This window comes from Lynx rufus, unplaced genomic scaffold, assembly GCF_022079265.1.
Source record: "Lynx rufus isolate CCGP_SWC_20201006 ecotype Redwood Valley unplaced genomic scaffold, mLynRuf1.p SCAF_2, whole genome shotgun sequence".
In the NCBI taxonomy this organism is placed as follows: Eukaryota; Metazoa; Chordata; class Mammalia; order Carnivora; family Felidae; genus Lynx; species Lynx rufus.
The window spans coordinates 7,210,771-7,233,624 of NW_025814834.1; the positions used below are offsets into that span (position 1 = coordinate 7,210,771).

Sequence of the window (22,854 nt, forward strand, 5' to 3'; positions counted from 1 at the left end):
ATATATATACACTAGGTATACCTTGCTGCTACTGCATAATCTACTACACTTGACATTTACTTTATCATCAATTTTTTGTGAACTATAGATAAAGTAAGAAATATCTGCTTTTCTGAACTAGGTCTTCTGAAAAAAACCTCAAAAGAGTGAAATTACTAGCGAAATGACAGACTTCATCCACTGACACGACTTTATCCCCCTCAAAAAAAAGGGTCAAATCACCACACCATTTTACATTATGGACACTAAGTGCAGCTATCCTTTTAAAACCTTTACTACTTTAACAGTTATAAAAATGGTATACTAATGTGGCTCAAAGATGAATTTTTCATATCAAAGATTTTTCATATTGTTTACTAATCTTACGTCCCTTTATGTTAATTATTTGCATTTTTATTCTAAATTAACAGCTTCTTCACCTTTGTAACTGTGAAGTCCTATATATATTTTTCATATTAGTACCTAGGAATAAGAAAAATATAAAAAACAGGACAGGACAGGGCACCTTTCTGGCTCAGTTGGTAGAGTGTGTGACTCTTGATCTCGGGGTTCTAAGTTTGAGCCCCACGTTGGATGCAGGGATTACTCAAAAATAAAATCTTAAGAGGTGCCTGGGTGGCTCAGTCAGTTGAGCATCCGACTCCGGATTTTGGCTTGTCATGATCCCAGGGTCATGGGAATCAGCCCCACAAAAGCCTCCTCACTGAGCCTGAAGCCTGCTTGGGTTTCTCTCTCTCCCTCTGCCCCTCTCCCCTGCTCGCTCTCTCTCTCTCTCTCTCTCAAGTAAAAGAAATAATAATTATAAAAATTTTTAAATAAGATATAATCTTTTAAAAAATGGACGGTAAAAATAGGGAAAATACAGGAAGAAAAAAATCTGGCTTTTCTACTTACTGAAAATTATGTCATAATTTTCAACCTCATAAAGTTTGAATAACTATGCTACTCCTTGTTCCAAAAGAGGATTTGAGACAGATATTCTGAAGATACAGAAAAGCACAGTCCTGAAGAAAGAATAAAGATCTTATAGTCCCTACATTTGATTTTAAATTTTGGCCCCAATTCTGATCTATATACAGACAGGAAGCAAGAGAAGGGAAGGAAGAGGGAAGGGAAGGGAAGGAAAGGAAGAGGGAAGGGAGAGGGGAGGGAAAGGCAGAGGGAGAGGGAGAGGGAGAGGGAGAGGGAGAGGGAGAGGGAGAGGGAGAGGGAGAGGGAGAGGGAGAGGGAGAGGGAAGGGGGAGGGGAGGGGAGGGGAGGGGAGGGGAGGGAAGACCATTCTCAATTTGATAGAGGGAGGGTGTGTGTGTGTGCGCGCGTGTGTTATGTAAAGCTGCCTGAATTTACAGCCACAGTGGCCCATTCTAGGTTAAAAATTCTGTAACAATGGGGTTCAAATTTTGTTACTGGGTGTTTGTTTCCAGAAAACAATTCCTAAAAACTGCAATATACTTTTTGACATCAAATACTACATAATTAATAACTGCAGTGAACCAAGGAAAGCCAGAATAATGTAATTTTGACATGTCACATACCCCACATGCAAGTGCAAGGTAGGTGGAGCTCTGCCTTCGGGAGTTGTCATCTTCACAAGAGAAGGGTGAAACAAATTCAAGAACTTTTAAGTGGACTTCACTCCTCCCCTCCCCATCCCTTTGTGAAAACTTATTACTGAAGTATATAACATTCTTGCCAAAAAGTCCATAAATCACCAATGTACAATTCAAGAGTTTCCATAAAGCAAATATATCCACATAAAAGATTTTATTTTTTTATTTTTGAGAAGGAGAGAGAGTGTGCGCGCGAGTGTGTAGGAGGGGCAGAGAGAGAGGGAGACAGAGAATCTGAAGCTGGCCCTGTGCTGACAGTAGTCACTCAGCCCAATGCAGGGCTCAAACTCAGCAACCGCGAGATCATGGCCTGAGCCAAAGTCACATCCTTAACCAACTGAGCCACCCAGACACCCCACATAACTAAGGTTTAAAAAAAGAAAATATCAGGAGCTCTCAAAAGTCTTTATGTCCCACCAGTCAACCCTTCCCAAGGTAAGCACTATTTCCGATTCTTCTCTCTAAAGGCTAGTTTTGCCGATTTTCAACTTTTTCATACAAATGGCTACACATGGAAGATTCATCCACATTAATACAAAGAACAGTTGCTTGTTCTTTTGCATTGCTGTATATGATCTCACTGTAAGGACAGACCGCAATATATATTATTCTGCTGCTGATTTAGGTTGTTTCTAGTTTTTTGCTATTATGAACTGTGCTGCTATGAACATTCTTGAATATGAAGTTTGGGGAACATATGTTTGCATTTCTGTTGGTATGTACCAATTAGTGAAATAAGGTATATTCAACTTTAGTAGTACCAAATATTTTTCCAGGGAAATAGCACTACTTTACCATTTTTTACCTGTTTGTCTTACTCAAACCTCTAGCAAACATTAACGTGACTGCCTCCTGTATGGACAAATACAATTAAAGATGTAGTATCAAAAATAAAGAAGAGACTTAGACACAGCACCTACTCACCAGGTCCATAGCCCAGGGACACGCATGTCCTGATTATTATAGTTGAAAAACTGCATCTAATCCTTGTAATAACAAGAGTTAAGTTAAACATCATCATCTCTATCGTTCTTATGTGGAACGAGATACCTGTAGGGGGTTTCCCAAGGTCACATAGCTGAGTGGTGCCCAAATTAGAAATAAAACATAGGTTGGGAATGCAAGCTGGTGCAGCCACTCTGGAAAACAGGATGGAGCTTCCTCAAAAAACTAAAACTAGAACTACCCTACGACCCAGCAATTGCACTACCAGGCATTTATCCGAGGGATACAGGTGTGCTGTTTCAAAGGGACACATGCACCCCAATGTTTATAGCAGCACTATCAACAATAGCCAAAGTATGGAAAGAGCCCAAATGGCCATCGATGGATGAATGGATAAAGAAGGTGTGGTATAAATAAACGATGGAGTATTACTCGGCAATCAAAAAAGAATGAAATCTGGGGCGCCTGGGTGGCTCAGTCGGTTGGGCGTCCGACTTCAGCTCAGGTCACGATCTCGTGGTCCGCGGGTTCGAGCCCCGCGTCGGGCTCTGGGCTCATGGCTCAGAGCCTGGAGCCTGCTTCCGATTCTGTGTTTCCCTCTCTCTCTGCCCTTCCCCCGTCCATGCTGTGTCTCTCTCTGTCTCAAAAATAAATAAACGTTAAAAAAAAATTTAAAAAAAAAAAAAAAAGAGGGGCACCTGGGTGGCGCAGTCGGTTAAGCGTCCGACTTCAGTCAGGTCACGATCTCGCAGTCCGTGAGTTCGAGCCCCGCGTCAGGCTCTGGGCTGATGGCTCAGAGCCTGGAGCCTGTTTCCGATTCTGTGTCTCCCTCTCTCTCTGCCCCTCCCCCGTTCATGCTCTGTCTCTCTCTGTCCCAAAAATAAATAAACATTGGGAAAAAAAAAATTAAAAAAAAAAAATAAAAAAAAAAAAAAAAGAAAGAAAAAAGAATGAAATCTTGCCATTTGCAACTATGTGGATGGAACTGGAGAGTATTATGCTAAGTGAAATTAGTCAGTCAGAGAAAGACAAAAATCATATGACTTCACTCATCTGAGGACTTTAAGAGACAAAACAGATGAACATGAGGGAAGGGAAGCAAAAATAATATAAAAATTGGAAGGGGGACAAAACAGAAGAGACTCATAAATATGGAGAACAAACTGAGGGTTACTGGAGGGGTTGTGGGAGGGGGGATGGGCTAAATGGGTCAGGGGCACTAAGGAATCTACTCCTGAAATCACTGTTGCACTATATGCTAACTAATCTGGATGTAAATTTTAAAAAATAAAATAAAAAAAAAAAGAAAAGAAAGAAAACATAGGTTTACTCACTTATGTGAGTAAGTCATAGGTTTAATCCTGGGTTTACTCACAAACTTAACCCATTGGAAGGAGCAAAAAAATCCAGAAAAACTAACACAGAAAGTGGAAGCTCTGGGATCAAAGTCTAACAAACTCTAAAAGGGCAACAGACATACCATGCATGGTTCAGCTTGGAGACAAAGACTACCAACATCTCTAAAAAGGGAAGATGGAACTAAATGTGTTAATCTTCTAGCAGAAATGATGTCAAAATGTATACCCTTGAAAAAATGTTACGACCAGTTTCTTCAATATAAATATTTTACTCTAAAAATTATTTTGAAGAGAAAAAAAATGACTTCAAGCACCATCCAATAAACACACATTTCCAGAGCACCTGGCTGGCACCCTTGATAGAGGAGGTTGTGAGCTCAACCCCAATGTTGGGTGTGGAGTTTACTTAAAATCTAGGGGCGCCTGGGTGGCTCAGTTGGTTAAACAACTGACTTCAGCTCAGGTCATGATCTCCCAATTTGTGAGTTCAAGCCCCGCATCGGGCTCTGTGCTGATATCTCAGAGCCTGGAGCCTACTTCAGATTCTGTGTCTCCCTCTCTCTTGCCCCTCCCTCCCCTGCTCATGCTCTATGTCTCTCTGTCCCTCAATAATAAATAAATGTTAAAGAAAAAAATTTAAAGAAAAATAAAATCTAAAAATAAATTGTATATATAATGCACACACTATTCCAATTACTACTAATACAACTAATAATTACACTGCATGCAAGAACTGTTCTAAAACATTAAAATAATTAATCCTTTACAACCTAAATGATTACAGATTTGTACCTGTGTAGATTTGGGTGGGGAGTGAAAGTATTAAAGGGAATGTCATCTCTATAGTTTGTTTTAAAAAACACATACATTTGTATATTACTGATATAATTTAAAATAAAAGCTAAATATTAAAAGTCATCCCTGGGCAATTTAAAGGATGATATCTAAAGTTGTTTTCGTGTCCACAAATTCCAGAATCCCACAGTGGCCAGTGAGGACACCCACAAGACCCTCCCTAGCATTTCAAACCAAAGACTTCCTCCTTCCATTAACATCAGCATCACAATAAAGCTGAGTAACCACATATTTTGACTTCATCTTAAAATCTTAACAGATTAACTTATAAACAAGACTTAGAAGTAAATGTAATTGAATAATTTATAAATTTAATGCCTGACTCAAATATTCCTAACCTATAGTTAATACATGAACGTGGCAGCTATGAATCCCTGAATTAGAAGGAAAAGGGTCTAGGTTTTTTTTTGTGTTTTTTTTTTTAAACGTTTATTTACTTTTGAGACAGAGAGAGAGCATGAATGGGGGAGGGTCAGAGAGAGAGAGGGAGACACAGAATCTGAAACAGGCCCCAGGCTCTGAGCTGTCAGCACAGAGCCCGACCTTGAACTCACAAACCGCGAGATCATGACCTGAGCCGAAGTCGGACGCTTAACCGACTGAGCCACCCAGGCGCCCCAGGGTCTAGGTTTTTGTAAGAGTCTTAAAGGTATCTATGACCTCCAAAAGATAAAGAAACACAAATTTAAAATGTATTTTCTTCTAGTCAATGTAGCAAACATGACTGTTTCACGACCAAACTATACTACCTTTATAATATTTCACGACCAAACTATACTACCTTTGTAATACATGTTATGTTGTTATGTTCTTATATCAACAGTAACTGGAGATGTATAAATGGTGCTAAAATGCAAATGTACGACATATATAAACATTTTCTCAATGGCAGTTAATACTTGGTTGTTTCTGACCTAATGTATTAAGTCTAGATAGGACTCTTCTAAGAATAAAATTAAGTTAAAATGTAATATTGGTTTTAGTCTGGTCTAATTGAGTAGACTTCCTAAGGAGAAGGAGCAGTAAAAGGGCACCTGTGTGCATGTTTGACTCACAGCCAAAAATGGTGTTTATGGAAAACTTCAGATGGAGCAAAGAGGCACTCAGCCAATAAAATCTACAGCTGTGAGACTTGGAACTTACAAGTGCCCAAACTCCAAAAGCAAAAATGGAATTATGGGACAGACTTTGAAGCTTGTTTATGTGCAAATTTTTCTAGTAAGAAACTTTGTATTCCTCTATTCAGATATATATTCTCTGATCAACACTAAAAATATTTTCTGATACCAGAGAAAATAGTGAAAGGAAATTCCATCCAAGTGTTGATATTTACTTTTTCCCCCCACAATTAATTGTAAACAAACTCAAGATGGCTGGATGGAGAAGTTTAAATCTCCTATCCAGAGATTTCTAACTTTCTCCCATCCTAACCCCTAAGGGATAACAATCTGCTCCACTCATTAACATTGGTCCTTAAAACACAGCAGTTCCTGTCTAGAAGAGAGACTAGAGGGGCTGTAGCATATCAAAATCTCTTTGAAAAAGTACCTCTTGTGATTTGAATATGCCCCATATCCCTACATCCTTCATGCTCAGTTGTCTGCTGGTATACACCCAGACACTGCCTCAAATCTCTGGGGAAGACAACGATCAGTAGATGGGCTTGAATGTACAACTGGAAAGGGATGAGGCACCTTCTGAAGAAAGTATACTATGTACGAAAGAACCTAAGAGACTAGGGCTAACATTTTAAAGTTCAGAGATTATCCATGTACACACATAGGCAGGACACTACATTTCGACTAAAGCTTTTGTTATTCCCAAGTACAAGTTGGTACAATTATGGACTGCATACTGGATTACTTTAGTCAGAAAGAAAATCAAACACCTTTAGGGACAGAGAACTGAATTTAATAAAGAATAACAGGGGCATTCAGATGGCTCAGTTGGGTAAGCATCCAACTTCAGCTCGGGTCATGATCTTATGGCTCACGGTTTCAAGCCCCACATCGGGCTCTGTGCTGACAGCTGAGACCCTGGAGCCTGCATCAGATTCTGTGTGTCTCCCTCTCTCTCTGCCCCTCCCTGCTTGTGCTCTGTGTCTCAAAAATAAACATTAAAAAAAAAAGAAAAAGAAGAATGTATCTGTTCTTGGCACCTTGCTTAATCATTATAATTTTTCATTAAAAAATAAATCAATGAATAGATATCTAGCATTTACGTTTATTCATAGAAGAGATGTTTCAGAGCCATCTCAACTGAAATCAGGAATTCTGTTTAGATGGAAGGCCTGTGTATTTTGGGGTAAAGTTGACATACCATCTATGCAGTATCAGTTTCATCTCAGTTGACCTGGCAACCTCAGCCACAAATGAACTGAACTGCTCAGGACATTCTAATGGGAGTACTGTGCTTCTGAGTGGACACTCCAAAGCTGGTCTACAATATCCATACAATTAGCAATCATGGTCTATAGACCACAGCAAGACTTTCAAATTGTAGAAATTCAGAAAGCAGAATACTTTTCCACTTGAGATATTTTGCCAAATCATTTTTGCCTTAATAGATTCTGAAACAGTATATTATGGAAAGAGGCTTCTAAGTTTGGTTAAAATCCTTCACCATAATGTTTACTATAATGTGGAGGCAAGACATATGGCAGATACACTCCAGTACTTTCTGAAAGGCACTGTTACATTATATTTGCTCTGGCTTTTTCTCCCCCAATCAGTCAACTGTCAATAGATATAAAAAATAATTCCTACCAGTGTGTGCAGGGAACAAGCATCACATCACAAGCCCCTACTTTATGTTTTTACCTTCTCTAGTTCTAAAGGTCAAAGTTTCCAATGCTGTGTCTGAACTTGTATTGAGATGTTTGGCATTACTAAAACAAAGAAGGAATTAATACTTTTTTTTTAATTGTGGGGGGAGGGGAAGGAATCTACAAAGGCGGATTTCACCTTCTAAGTAGCATTATATTGGTCTACATTAATAATTTTCCCAGCAGGCCTTCCATGATTTTACTTTGAACAATCACAGCCTTTGTTTCTCAGATCCTCTTACATGTGACATTTGATCAAAGTTTTCAAATCAGCAGCTAACAGAGGTGGAGAAAAGTACTGCTCAGTAAAGGCATTACACAAAGCCACCCTACAGCTCTTTCAAGGTTGCTACAAATTAGATCACAGACATTTTCTACCTAAACACTATTTAGACAATTAAGTTAAATTTTCTGTACCCTGAATGCTACATTTTACCGAACATTACTATATGCTTCTCAGGAAATCATCCCCTAAACATTACTAAAACATGCCTTAAGAAAATTCTTCAGCTCCTTCTCATAGGTGTGTTTTTTAAAGATAAGTGCCAGGTACCAAACAATTAAGTTTATTCTTATTCAAGATCTCTACACACAGCCTTAAAAAAATGAGGGGGGGGGGGAAGGCCTGCCTCCTTGCCCCTCCACCCCCCACCCCAAATTCAGGTAACTAAATTACCTATATTACCCAGTTCTAGAATTAGTGGTAGCCATTCTAGTGAGATGGAATATGCAAAGAAAACTAGTAAGATCAATCCATTAATTCATGCCTAAAATTCCTTATCCAAGGAAATCTTCCCCAAAGAAATGGAGGGAAAAAAAAGAATAGTAAAGGAAGTATCTCACACTTCAACATGCTATATAAGGAAAGACGGCTGAAAGGAAACCTTGCAGGGAATTTTATCCCTTTGAACTTTCAAATAAACTCTTAAGTAAGATTATGCAAACTTACTAAAGACCGGTCCTGATTAGAGGGAAAAAATGCACCCCTTCTCCAAGTCAGTTCTGGAGGCTTTCTCCAGAATTGTTAAGGTTTGTGTTGGGTAAAGAAAGACCTCCTAACAAACCAGCATTCTTTTCCACATGATCAGAGCTAATTGGCCCCCCTGCAGACTAAGTGACCAATCACATCAGCTTCAGCTGAAACTAGCCCCCACGACATTATAAACAGAGGAATGTGAACTGTAAACCCAGTCCAAGAAGAGAACCTAAAAGCTAGGCTTGTAGATTAAAATTACCTTACCAAAAAGACAGACTCCACAAGTCTGGTTTTCTCAAGACCTACCTACCTGTGCACACAGGCTGACCCAGCAAAAGAACTGGTGAGTACATGAAATAATATTATTTCTTTCCTTAAGAGGAACAGAGAAAGAAACTGAGTATCTTTACTCTTTAAACAAAGATATTACCTACAGGGTCATATATTAAGGTTCTTTATTCTTTTTCCTTAAATTTTAGAAATGGATAATAGCCCTACTGAAAGCATTACTGGAAATTTTCTTGTTTTATTCAGTGTATACTAACTCCCCATTATAATATAAAAATGAGTAGAAAGGAAAGACCCTAGAAAAAATTCAGTGGCTTTTAAAAATATATATAGATATATTTCTTTTGGAAGCGATTTTAAAAATCCAAAATAAGCCTACAGAAACAAATGACCAAAAAAAAAATTTTTTAATCCATGAAAAAAGTGATGAATATCTAATTTTCAATGTCTTTTTAAATTAGTACTGAAATTAGTAGATTCTTCTACAAGTAAGAAATTAAAATATACAAGAATCTCTGAGCTTATATAAGAGTTAGCACACTGCCCTGATTATAGAGGGTAGAAGAGAAAAGACTCTGTACAATCAGTTTTCACACCAGACATAAAAAAATACAGAGCAATACTGTGATCATTTAACATTTGTAGTTACAGCCTATTATCTCAACTGTTTAACATGAAGGATACTACTACCTTACAATATGGCAAAAGACATAATTTTGAATGTTACAACAAAGTAAAATGAATCAATAATCCTGACAGCCAGAATGAAGCATCCAAACTATCATTTTTATAAAGTAGTATTTTCCACCAAAGTTTATAAATGGACAAATATTTTACCAGCCCACACATGGAGATACAAACAAACCTTCCCAAGCTTCAATTCTATTGTCTATTGGGATCAGTTAGTGAGAATCATATAAATACAAACCAAGACAAATATATTCAAAGAGTATTTGTACACCTGTAGGGATATGAAAATTACTTGGAAATGTAATAGTATAAACATAATGTCTGCCCATCAGTCACTTTTTTAAATCTGATGGAGAGAAAATCTATATACATCAGGCAACAATTATATAATTTTTAAGCACCAGGTAAGCAAATGTAAAACCATGAGAGAAAAGAAAAAAAAAAATCATCTAAGAAACCTATGTCAGTTGAAAGAAGCAGAAGTAAGTTTAGAAATTCACAGAGTTTTAGGAGACCGTGTTATTTAATTCCCTGTCTTTTTCTGTTTTTAAATAGAAGGAAGCCTGGCCAAGGGGATTGGGTAGCTTGCCCAACTGACACAGCTATGTAACCAACAGAGCCAGAGCATGGTAGGCTAGATTCCCCACCTTGTCTTCATTATGCTAAGCCATACTGTTTACATGAATCCAAAGATGGACGTATTCAGGGTAATCTGTTAAGTGGCGATCAAAATCTTACTTCTCTCAACTACTCCACTTCTCAACACAATCTAAACAAGTTCAAGCAAGGATTTATATATAAAAACCAGAAAACTTCATGGTTTTGATATTAGCCTTTTGACATCCTTGTTCACAGGGTTTTTCATGTATTGATTAATTGCAAGAGAAAAAATGAAATTGTAGAAGTCTAGAGTTAACTGTTATAAAGCTGTAACAAGTAACAACCCCGAAAAAGCCCAAATAATAATAATTTTGTTAGCAACAGTATATATATATATATATATATATATATACATATATATATATATATATATATATATACACACACACATAAGTATATATAGAAAGGCTATCTCCCTAGATAATGAGTTTTAGAATTTAATAAAGTAGGTTGAAAATTAAGAATCATGCAGCTCCTCCCCTCCCCCCCCAAAAAAAACTACTGTGAAACAGTAAACAATTAGTAGCATTCACCAGGACAGCAGTTCCCTAGGTGGAATAAGCACCAGGGGTACAAGGCCCATGACAGACCTTTATACACAAAGCAGGAAGGAATATTAAAGGTGAAATTAATATAATGTTACATACCAATTTTACCTGAAAATCAGAAAAAAAATAAAAGAAACCATATAGGACACTGCAGTGGTTCACAACCTTTCTGAAGGCAGCCAACAACTATCCTTTCTTATATCCTCCTTCTTCCTCTTTGAGTGTCAAAATGCCTTTCTTTTATAAAATTATGATGATATATCCTAACAATTATTTTCTCCCTGGAAAAATACAAAGTAGGCAATGCTACTAAGAACTCTCCTCTCCACACTTTGTTTTAATTTGTACTGATCTAGTAACATCCAAAAGATGTAATAATTGTATGTAACTATGTAATAATTGTAGTTGTGCAAATCTTCAAATTTTACAAATGTCTTCCTTAACTGAAAATAAATTTCTTGCCTAAAAGTCACAGGGTTGAACCTAAGCATTCATGAAGACCAAATATTCTGTAATGACTCAAACAAAACTAGTCAAATGGAACATAGTATTACTCACAAAGGCTAACCAGGATTAAAATGTCTATTTTTTAAGCAATATAATGCTGACTCTGGATTTGGTGTGGGATTCACCAACACTTACTACTTTTGTGATCCTAGGAAATTCATTACCCCTCAGTTTCTCTATCTGTAAAATGGGAATTATAACGGCACTACTGTGAAAGTTAAGAAGCATTACTAATAATAATAAAGCAACTAACACTGAAAGGTTACTCTGTGCCAGGCATTGCCTGCTGGCTTCACATGAGTTGACACACATGAAAGTGGTATGATTCCTGCCACATAATAAACAATATATCCTTACTAATATTATTAATCGTTACTGTCCTAAGAATCATGTATGAAGTTAACAATAGTTTATGATAGATACTTGAGATAGTTGTAGGGACAGGAAGAACATCTACTAGAAGTGCTAAAAATCTGGCTGTCAAAGACTGCCTTGTGAATACAATGCCAATCACCTTGGGAAAGGTTTTTATTTCACCAAACTTTCAAAACAGCTTCTTGTAGTAAGAAAATTAACTCGTAAAGTTAGTCAGACATGGATAATAACATAAATAATCTAAGGCTCCCACCTGCCTAGTCTGATCCTTGGTGACCTCATCTGAAAAATGGGGTAATAATGTCTACCTTGCTGAGATACCAAAGAATTAAAGATAATGCAATATGAAAACATCTAGCAAAGTGCCTACGAAAATTTTATTATTTCTGTTGTTACTTTCAAAAGGGCAGAGATAAGGTCTCCTAAAACATTTAAAGAATGTAGCAAAATGAGTCATTAAATAGCCATGCTGAGGGAAAAAAATACATTAAATGATAATGACCACTTGTTAGAATAATGAATTATAAAGCATTAATGACCTAAGAGTTTTTTAAAGTTTATAATATGAAACTAAAATGGCTATCCACTCTAAATAAATTTTAACAATTATCTCCGTGTTCCGACAGTAATTCAGATCTGAAGAAAATACAAGAGAATGTCTCTACTATCACCAATAAATGTTATATTAGCCTCGGGAAGGGGGGGCGGAGAGGGAGGGAAAGTATATATCCAGCTGGCCAATGTCCAATTCCCATAACACAGGAAGGGAGTCTCCACAGACCCCCAAGTCCCTAGATACAAGAAGGATCCAGCAAACCCAAGCAACAATGCCTCTAGTCCCCTTCTTCTTAAGCGTCACTGCCATTCAAAAGGTAGGAAGGGGAAATGCAGTACTCTCAAGGACACCTACTTCTGAAGGAAGCAGCTAGGCAGAGTCAAATGCAAAGCTTCAATTCCCATTCTGTTCCTGGTAGGCTCTACATAAAAGTCTTAAGATGCTTTTGACACATGCAAGAACAGTCACATAGAAAGCATACCTTAGCTTTCTTTTCACCACACAGAGAAAAGCATACCCACTGATTTACAATTTAACTGTTTATAGCTAAAAACTAATTATATTAATTAACTTTTAAAAATTGCCATTTGGTGCCTTAATGGTTATCTTAGTTCATTACACTTGAAGCTTTTTCTTCTGGTTTACCTACTTTCAAAACTAACATTATCTAGCGATCTCTACCTGGAATTTCTTATTTACCAAGAAAATAATTCTCTCAGGGCGCCTGGGTGGCTCAGTCAGTTAAGCATCCAACTTCGGCTCAGGTCACGATCTCACAGTCCGTGAGTTCGAGCCCCACGTTGGGCTCTGTGCTGACAGCTCAGAGCCTGGAGCCTGCTTCGGATTCTGTGTCTCCCTCTCTCGCTGCCCCTCCCCTACTCATGCTCTGTCTCTGTCTCAAAAATAAATTAAAAAAAAAAAAAATTTTTTTTTAAGAAAGTAATTCTCTCCCCACCCAACAATCAAATCAGAATCTAGAATATTCAGAGGGCAGCAAGAAGGAAAGAATCCATGAAAATGGTCACAAAGTGACAAAAACAAATAAAGCCTATTCATAAAACTTTCAACAGGCTAATTTAAAAAAAGTATACATTACAACCATAGGTCTCTAAATGCTTAGACCTGTCCTAGCACGAAGTTCGGTTTCCAAATATTTGCAGACAGCTTAACACTACATTTCCAAATGCTTTCTAGTTATTTACACAGAGGAACACATATTTAACTTATTCCTCTTAATTATGAATTACTCGTAATTTTAAATTATTAATTATGAAAAGTAGATAAACACATAACGTTTAGTCAAATCAACAGCTACTTTTGCCTGGACGCTTGCAAGAGAGGGGGCACTGACAAGCCACAAACCATATCCCCAACTTTCAGGGATCTTAAAATATACTCAAAAATATTAAAATGCCAACAGTTTAACAGCCATTCAAAAGAAACAATAAGATCCTAAGGCAGCCCCTGATCAGGCAGCATACAAATGGCTTAGTCAGTAAATGCCCCCTTCACGGAAGAGGGGAGAGAGAGCTGTCAGACTGGAAAAGCTGGCCCAGTAGCTAGGGAAGCATTCCAAAAACAGGACAAAGTGAATGAAGTCTCAAAATGTATTAATATTAGCTATAGAACAGTTAAGAGCTTACTAACTTATTCTTGGTTTCAGAGAATTACAGACCAAGATGGATGGCAGTAATTGCAAAGCTACTGCTCCTCTCCTAACTCAGAGGTACCGGAGGATGGTCACCAAGGACGGCCACAGCACACTGCAAATGGATGGTGCCCAAAGAGGTCTTGTGTATCTTCGAGATGCTTGGGGAATCCTAATGGACATGCGCTGGCGCTGGATGATGTTGGTCTTTTCTGCTTCTTTTGTTGTCCACTGGCTTGTCTTTGCAGTGCTCTGGTATGTTCTAGCGGAGATGAATGGTGATCTGGAACTAGATCATGATGCCCCACCTGAAAACCACACTATCTGTGTGAAGTACATCACCAGTTTCACAGCTGCATTCTCCTTCTCCCTGGAGACACAACTCACAATTGGCTATGGTACCATGTTCCCCAGTGGTGACTGTCCAAGTGCAATCGCCTTACTTGCCATACAAATGCTACTAGGCCTCATGCTAGAGGCTTTTATCACAGGTAATTGTTTTTGTTTTTAAAAAAAAAAAATTACAAGTGTTTTGGAGAGGCGATAGTCAGTTATAAACAACTGTGTCGTAGAACCATTTACTTGCGTTATTAGCAGCTAATTTCTACGATTGAAAAGAAAGTCTGGGGCCAAGTGATAGGTGAAATTGTAAGAAACCTGACTCTTAAATTTTACCTACTAGAACTCTGTAAGAAAAAAGAAAGGGTCATTCTGACACTAACTTGCAAGCAACACCATATACCAAAAAAATATATTAACAGAAGATGTAAAGGGTATTCTTCAGAGAAGCTAAATGCTTTGTTAAATAGGTGAATAAATATGTTCAGTGCATATTTTGACAATCATTTTATCTAACAAAGGAATTTGATTTTTTTCCCCCTTTACTGGGTTAGAATTTCCTCCTCTGAGTTCATCTGTTCAACATTTACTCAACATTCACCAGTGAGCCCAGAGCACCATAGTCAGCATATTTAGAGATCAAATATACACATACTTAACTTGAAATATGGCCACAAAGATTATGAAATTTTACATATAAACCTGATTAACACATAAGACTTTCTTCTAATAAAGTAGGGTTAGTGTCATTTTTATAAGTGATACATACAGTTTAAAAATTAAAAAAAAAAAAAAACCCGAAAAGAAAACCTGGCTTTAACACACTACCCAATGATAATCTGAAAAGGTAAGTAATGGGCCATATGAAGGGTGATCTGGAGTCAAGTCCATTGTGCTGCCAACCAACTTTATAACCTGTAACAAATCACCTAACTGCTCTACAAGGGTTTTTTAACTGGGTCAGTCATTAGATAAAATTTAGAGGATCCAAGAACTTAGAAAAAACTTGCATTTTTGTTCACTCACCCCTAACTGAAATTTGCCATTTCTTCCATTATAAATGTAGGCAATAACAACAAAAAAATAGTATCAGCATTTTCGTATCACACTCCGATACTTCAAAAGTACACTATTAAACCCACAACTAAATTTCATTGTTGAATGCATTTTTTCTTGTTGTTGAATGCTTTATTAAAGCACATATAGTACTATAATTTTCTTAAATGTTCAACTGGATTTCAGTACATTTGGTTTCCTGTATATGCATTTTATTTTTATGCATTTAAAGCATAATCTGATAGGAGGTCCATAGACCATAGACCTCACCAGCCTGCCAACAAGATCTGTGGCACAAAAGTGGTTAAGAAACCCTAACCTATAGGTTGGGGGCACACAGAAGATGCACTCTGAAAGGTGCGCTGAAATCACCTTAGGGGCAGACCTTCTAATAAAGGGGGGGGGGGGGGAGTTATAGAAGTTTCCACGTTAAATAATTCCTCAGTGTATCCCTCATCCTACTGGTCCCATTCCCCACCCCAAATCATTCTACTCTAAATCTAATTTCTACTTCAACTCGAAATCACAAATGGATTCTAGTAACAAGTGAATCTTGTTACTTTTTTTTAAAGTGGGGACAGAAATGTAGGAAAGGACCATTTGATTTTATAAGACATGAGAAGACGCAGTTACATTTCTTTGTAACAAAGTGAATTTTGCTTAACCATTCTGAAATCACAGTTTTTAAATAAGGATGTATGTACATTTTGAAAAATGCTTCAGGCAAGTAAGACTACCCAAATTAACAATGTGTTCAATTCTTGACTCACTTAGAAGGCACCGCATCAAGGAATGTGTAACTATTTGATATACCCTTCTCATTCAGAAAAGGTATTGATATTTCAAGTGTTCATTTTAAAAAAAATTCAATGGTTTCTACTTTAGGTGCCTTTGTGGCGAAGATTGCCCGGCCAAAAAATCGAGCTTTCTCAATTCGCTTTACAGACTTAGCAGTAGTAGCTCACATAGATGGCAAACCTAATCTAATTTTCCAAGTGGCCAACACTCGACCTAGCCCTCTAACCAGCGTCCGGGTCTCTGCTGTACTCTATCAGGAAAGAGAAAACGGTGAACTCTACCAGACCAGTGTGGACTTCCACCTTGATGGCATCAATTCTGAGGAATGTCCATTCTTTATCTTTCCACTAACCTACTATCACTCCATTATACCATCAAGTCCTCTGGCTACTCTGCTCCAGCATGAAAATCCTCCGCACTTTGAATTAGTTGTATTCCTCTCAGCAATGCAGGAAGGGACTGGAGAAATATGCCAAAGGAGGACATCCTACCTACCCTCTGAAATCATGTTACATCACTGTTTTGCATCTCTGTTGACCCGGGGTTCCAAAGGTGAATACCAAATCAAGATGGAGAATTTTGACAAGACTGTTCCTGAACTTCCCACTCCTGTGGTCTCCAAGAGCCCAAACAGGACTGACCTGGACATCCGTATCAATGGACAAAGCATGGACAATTTTCAGATCTCTGAAACAGGACTGACAGAATAAGATGTATCCACGGCACCCTATTTTTTAATGTATTATGCAGCTACTTTTCCTTCGTTATAACTTTTTTTTCAATGCTGATTACATCTCTCTGATGATATCATGGTAACAAGCCTATGCCCATAAAAATGGCTGAGCTAATAATACACATTCTGGAAATTTAACATTCTACCTTATAAGTTTGTATCTGTGGTTATCTGCTGAAATCAATGCATCTCAACATGACAGATATTTATATAACAGCAAGTTGGTGAATTTATCACAACGTGGATGATACCACTAATGAAGGGAAAACGGGACAGTAAAGTTTAACTCAGCCGAACTCTAAGATCAACCACAAATCTCTCATTTTCATCTGCAAGTTGAAGCAACAGTCTAGTTTGAAACCTAGCCCCCTGGGTAGAATGATGATTTCACAACATTTAGCGAACATCCTTTTAAAAGTGTTATTTTTTCAAGACAGCAAAGATCATTCCTCTGGTTCTTCATACTACAAAGCTGGAGTAAGTATTACCCCCCCTTAATTTTTAACATCTAAGAACAAAAAAATTCACAAGAAAAACAATGGAGAGATTTATATGTAGCTCTAAAGGCATTATACCCAAACACATGCACATGTTCACATATTTGTGGCAGAAGTGATGAGATCAAGTGAGAGTTCCAGCCTGAATGGAACCTGTAAGGTGGTATTTTTGTAAGGAGATGCAAAATTATATCTACTATCAAACAGTGATTTAAAAATCATAATCAACTATTCATCTGAATGGCTTCTAAGTAAAAACAGTCCCTTCTTACCTATGCCCTATTCAATGGTATAAAACAATGCAACAACTCTAAATAACTCATAAATGCAAAGCTATTTAAGTTTTTGTAGATATAAAGGTTTACTTACACATAATTCAAATAGGAAAAAAATCTCCAGTAGATAAAGCAAAAAATAATTAGGCAACAAAGTATTTTCAAACCCAAATTCCTGTTTCCAACTTCAAATAGTTTTTTCTATAAACACAAAATGAGTGTTTATTCATCAGTAGGAGGTTGAACTAGATAAACTCTATTATTTCTTACCAAATCTAATACTCCATGAAAATTATACTCTCTCTCTGCTTCAATTTTTATTTAATATATACTTAGATGAACGCTTTCCCTTACCTCCAGTTTAATTTAAAACCATTCCCTCTGCATAGCCTTCATTTTGATTTAAAAAAAGAAAAAACTGTCTTCAAAGCAAACAAGAACCAAAAAAGTCGCCCTATCAGATTTCAAGTAGATTTGTGGCTGCTCTTCTTTTCTGTAATTCTCCTTCTTCAAGTTTAGTAGGAAAAGTAAAAGATTAACCCTCCCCACTGGTGATGACCTAGCCAGGAATCAGCCCATGAATAAATACTAGCCTAGTAAAGGCAATCTGGTGTGACAAGCAGGGCAGAGCAGCAGTCACATTTTTCTACTCTTTGACCAAAAGGAAAAGCAAATAAAGAAGAGCTCTGGAGTAGTCAAACCGTGATAACAGCAAAAAAAAAAAAAAAAAAAAAAAAAAAGTCAAGGACACAGAAACTTAATTATTGTAAACTTTTGCTGTTTGAAACTTTTAGGCATCCTTAAATGCTAACCAGACCAACAGACTTTTTTTTCCAACCCAGGACTGTCATAACCCATATAGACAACAGGAATTCTTATTTCTATAATAAAGTAACAAGATTCACCTAACCTGTGAAAATAAAGTAGTATCAAAGATTTACATGGTATGTTTTTTCCTAAGAGCTCTATATCACTTACACAGATTACAACTCCCAACAGTTAGGTGAAGCTGCCCAAAGATCTGGGATGAGTCTCCCTGCAGACACAGCATGTTCTCCATTCAAGTCAGAGCACTCTCAAAGTACACAATGTACATATAAGCTCTGCCTCTGAAAACTAGATGTGACTTCCCCTACACACACCCCAAAATAACTGTTGGTATACTAATGCTATTTGATAAATGTTTCACAAGTAGACAACTAAGAAATGCAATCAGAAAATCAGAAACCTCTGTCTAGGTGGCTTAAAGCTTCTGAAAGCACTGTTCATGATTCTTTCACTTACTTTCAGTGAATCACAGCTTCTACATTAAGGATTAAGTTTTCCGCCAAGATACCATTCTCCTTGGCAGGAGAAGGGAGTACAAATGGAAAGAGGGGGTGATTACTGGGAGATGGGAACAGCATCTCTAATTCCTGGCTACACAGCTCACTAATCTGGGGCACCTGGGAGCCCAAGGATGATACCTTAGATTCATGACTAAGAAGACCATGTTGGAATTAACTTTAAAAATGATTTAGGAAACTGATACAGATAAACATGACAATCCCAACAAACTACACAAGCAGTTACTAAAAACATAACATCTAGTTTTGATATATGTACAAGCCCATAATACCTACTGCAGGCAGCACCTAATAACCAAAAGCTGCTATGTCTACTTCAAAGTATTTTACACCAAAATGCACTAACTGGTATTACATTAGGCTGAACCTATTAGTATCAAATGGATCATTTTTTATTTAATGAACTTTCAACTGCATCCTCAGAGAATCATACTACAAGATCATCACCAGAACTGATCTCCCCCTCTGCAACAATAATTCTTACTGAATAGAAATTATAATTCCAGGGGCGCCTGGGTGGCGCAGTCGGTTAAGCGTCCGACTTCAGCCAGGTCACCATCTCGCGGTCCGTGAGTTCGAGCCCCGCGTCAGGCTCTGGGCTGATGGCTCGGAGCCTGGAGCCTGTTTCAGATTCTGTGTCTCCCTCTCTCTCTGCCCCTCCCCCGTTCATGCTCTGTCTCTCTCTGTCCCAAAAATAAATAAAAAACGTTGAAAAAAAAATTAAAAAAAAAAAAAAAGAAATTATAATTCCAGTATCACAGGCCTTTTTCTACCTCCACATTGCCCCATAGATGTGTTCATAGTCGTTATGTACAATTCTTGTCCCAATGTCTATAAATATACACATTTCTCTCCAATAGAAGAAGCAAATACAGGATATAAACCATCTTTAATTTTAAAAACAAGTCATTCTGAAACCTTTAGTACTCAAATTATCTTAATTTGATGTCAGAGAACATCTCACAAGTGACCAATATCTCACTCTGCCCCAACAAACTAGTTTAGTACTGCCATTCTTGAAAAGTGGAAGATACAAAAGCAAATTTTTTTGAGAGAGAGAGAGAACAAGTGCACAGCATGAGCAGGGAGCAGGGCAGAGAGAAAGGAAAGAGAGAATCCCAAGCAGGCTCTGTGCTGTCAGCACAGAGCCCAACACCGAGCTTGATCCCACAAACCGTGAGATCATTACCTGAGCTGAAATCAAGAGTCAGATAGACACTCAACCAACTGAGCAACCCAGGCACCTCCAAGAAAAAAACTTTTTAATCTACAATATTTACAACAAAAGCGGATTACTTATAAAAAGAAAGGCTCAAAATTATTAGCACAGTTAATATACCTAAGTGAGCATCTTATCAAAAAACATTCAATAAAAGCCACTATGATTTATTTGAATATATATATGGAACATGCCCTGATATTTTAGTAGGGAAAACTTTCTTTATACTCTTAATCACTTCACATCAATTTAGTTTTACAGAACTCATCTTTTCAAATATATACCTTTGTATACACGTATACAAAGGAAAAAACCTGTATTTTTTTAAGTTTTTTTTTTAAAGTTTTTTTTGAGAGAGCACAAGTGAAGGAGGGGACAGAGAAAGAGGGAGACAGAGAATCCCAAGTGGGCTCCACGCTGTGAGCCCAGAGCCTGACACAGGACTCAAACTCACAAAACTGTGAGATGATAACCTGAGCTGAAATCAAGAGTCAGTCGCTAACTGACAGAGCCACCCAGATGCCCCCAAAATCTGTATTTTTAAAGAGAGTGGTCAGAGAGATTTCTCAGGTTGAATTAATATACTAGTTAAAATACAAGTTGGGCAAATAATGATGAAAAGGAACTTTACACTCTAACCAAACCACGAAAGTATGACTGTGGTGAATAGTTAAAATCGAGCTACTGTCATAACAGAGAACACAGGGCTTTTCCAAAGCAACCCAAGTCATTTTCAGACACCTCTATTAGATCTTTTTAACTGAGACTATGTTGAGTACCTACCACCTTAAACCTAACCTTTAGACTAACACAGATCAAACTTAATTCCTCTTTCTCAATTGTTGAGCAAATATTTGCAGACAGTAACCCTAAAAACACTCCTCCCCACTCTGTCCTGTCCACAGTTTTGTCTGCTGTGTAAACAGCCCCATTTCCGTCAGGCATTCACCATCACAGGGCTGCAAATGCCCCATTCTACTCCAATATATGGATCCCTTCCAGGTGTGGCCAGTCCTGCACACAATATTTAAGCTGTCCTGTGTCAACATAAGACAGCAGGCGTCCCTATTGCCCGCCTCATGAGGATCCTACAGTTCTAGTAAATGTTATGCTGGTTAACACGGAGGCCACAGTCAGCTAAGAAAGCTGTGCTTTTCCCCAGCAAGTTGCTATTACACCATTATTCCATATCTTAAATTCTAGAGTTTACGTGAGAGTTAACATTTTCTGCTGTTAAACTTCCATCTGATTAGATCTTGTCTCTTGTTCCATCTTAATTCTGATCTTAAGTCCCAGGTGTTCCACTCTATAGCTACCCCTCTAACTACTGAGTAATCTGAAAATCTGATCACACATCAACACTGTCATCCAAAGAAAAGGAATGTTTATACAGCACATAGCACAAGACCTATCATACAAGTCAGAATTCAGTAACTGTTGAACAAATAAAGGAGTCCATATACTCTTATTTAATCCTAAAAATTCTGTAAGGCATTCTCACCTGTATTTATTATGAGACTACTGAATATGAGAGCTTAGATTACCAGTGATCTTCTGATTCAAAACCGTGTACTCTTTAAACTACCCCTCATTATCTGTCTCTAGTCACTGGCAAAAGTATTAAGTCAGACAAGGATGAGAGCAGAGGTCCCAAAACATCCTCCAAATTATATTTATCCAACAGTCTACAAGTAAAGCCATTCATCTAGCAGTAAGTTATCTACCCAGTCTGTTCCAGATTTCTTGGTGCTACACTCATTTAATGGCTTTTCATTAATATAAATATAATTGATTATTTCCAATGCATATTAATAAATGAGAAATTTAAATAACTGATATGTTAAAATGAACTGGTGTGAAAACAATGATGCCAAGTTGACTATTTGGTGTTTTAAAAAATCTGCAAATCTTGGGGCCCCTGGGTGGCTCAGTCGGTTAAGCGTCCAACGTCGGCTCAGGTCATGATCTTGCGGTTTGTGGGTTCGAGCCCTGCATCGGGCTCTGTGCTGACAGCTCAGAGCCTGGAGCCTGCTTTGGATTCTGTGTCTCCCTCTCTCTCTGCCCTTCCCCTGCTTATGCTCTGTCTCTCTCTGTCTCTCAAAAATGAATAAATGTTAAAAAAAAAATTTTTTTTTAAATCTGCAAATCAGTCTGTGAATGATATTTACATGTTTAACATATATTTTTGACAAATGCTTACTATTGTCAGATACAATCATGCCTGGAGAACTTTTCTGGTACTTCCAGGAATTGGGAAATCACAAGGTAATTTTCATAACTCCAATGCCGGGGGGGGGGGGGGGTGCCTGGTGGCTCAGTCGGTTAAGTGTCCGACTTCAGCTCAGGTCACGATCTCACAGTTTAAAGGTTTGAGCCCACATCAGGCTCCATGCTGACAGAGCAGAGCCTGCTTGGGATTCTCTTTCTCCCTCTCTCTGCCCCCTGTAAGTTCCCCACTCACACATGCTTATGTGCGCATTCTCTCTAAATAAATACATAAATACATAAATAAATGAATCCAATGTTACTATGAATTGGCATTCCTTTTTTCTCTCAGACCTTAATACCTACTGGCACTTTAGAAGGCAGTACCTTTAATCAGTCAGAAAAGCCCATCTTAACATTATAGGTTCTTTAATATAAACTATAATTAATTCATCACAAACACTGAAACCTTGTTCTCTTACTATGTTCCTTTTAATTCAGTAGCTACCTTAACTATAATTTATTTTGACTCCTCTCATCTCAAAA

At 37.7% G+C, this 22,854-nt stretch overlaps 2 protein-coding genes across 5 annotated transcripts in view; one reads left to right on the forward strand and one right to left on the reverse strand.

The window, feature by feature from the left end:
- GIGYF2 (GRB10 interacting GYF protein 2) overlaps positions 1–22,854 on the reverse strand; it is a 147,876-nt gene that overhangs the window by 59,947 nt on the left and 65,075 nt on the right. The gene's annotated exons all lie outside the window — the stretch shown is intronic.
- On the forward strand, positions 13,814–16,743 carry KCNJ13 (potassium inwardly rectifying channel subfamily J member 13). Its single transcript, XM_047085573.1, has 2 exons — positions 13,814–14,331; positions 16,121–16,743. Exons 1-2 carry the CDS (start codon positions 13,872–13,874, stop codon positions 16,741–16,743), a joined length of 1,083 nt encoding a protein of 360 aa, XP_046941529.1. The 5' UTR covers positions 13,814–13,871.

Excerpts from the sequence above, each read along its gene's own strand:
- KCNJ13 (XM_047085573.1), top strand. The coding sequence starts at position 13,872 with ATGGATGGCAGTAATTGCAAAGCTACTGCTCCTCTCCTAACTCAGAGG. Across the intron at positions 14,332-16,120 it reads GCTAGAGGCTTTTATCACAG|GTGCCTTTGTGGCGAAGATT; the intron begins GTAATTGTTTTT and ends TTTCTACTTTAG.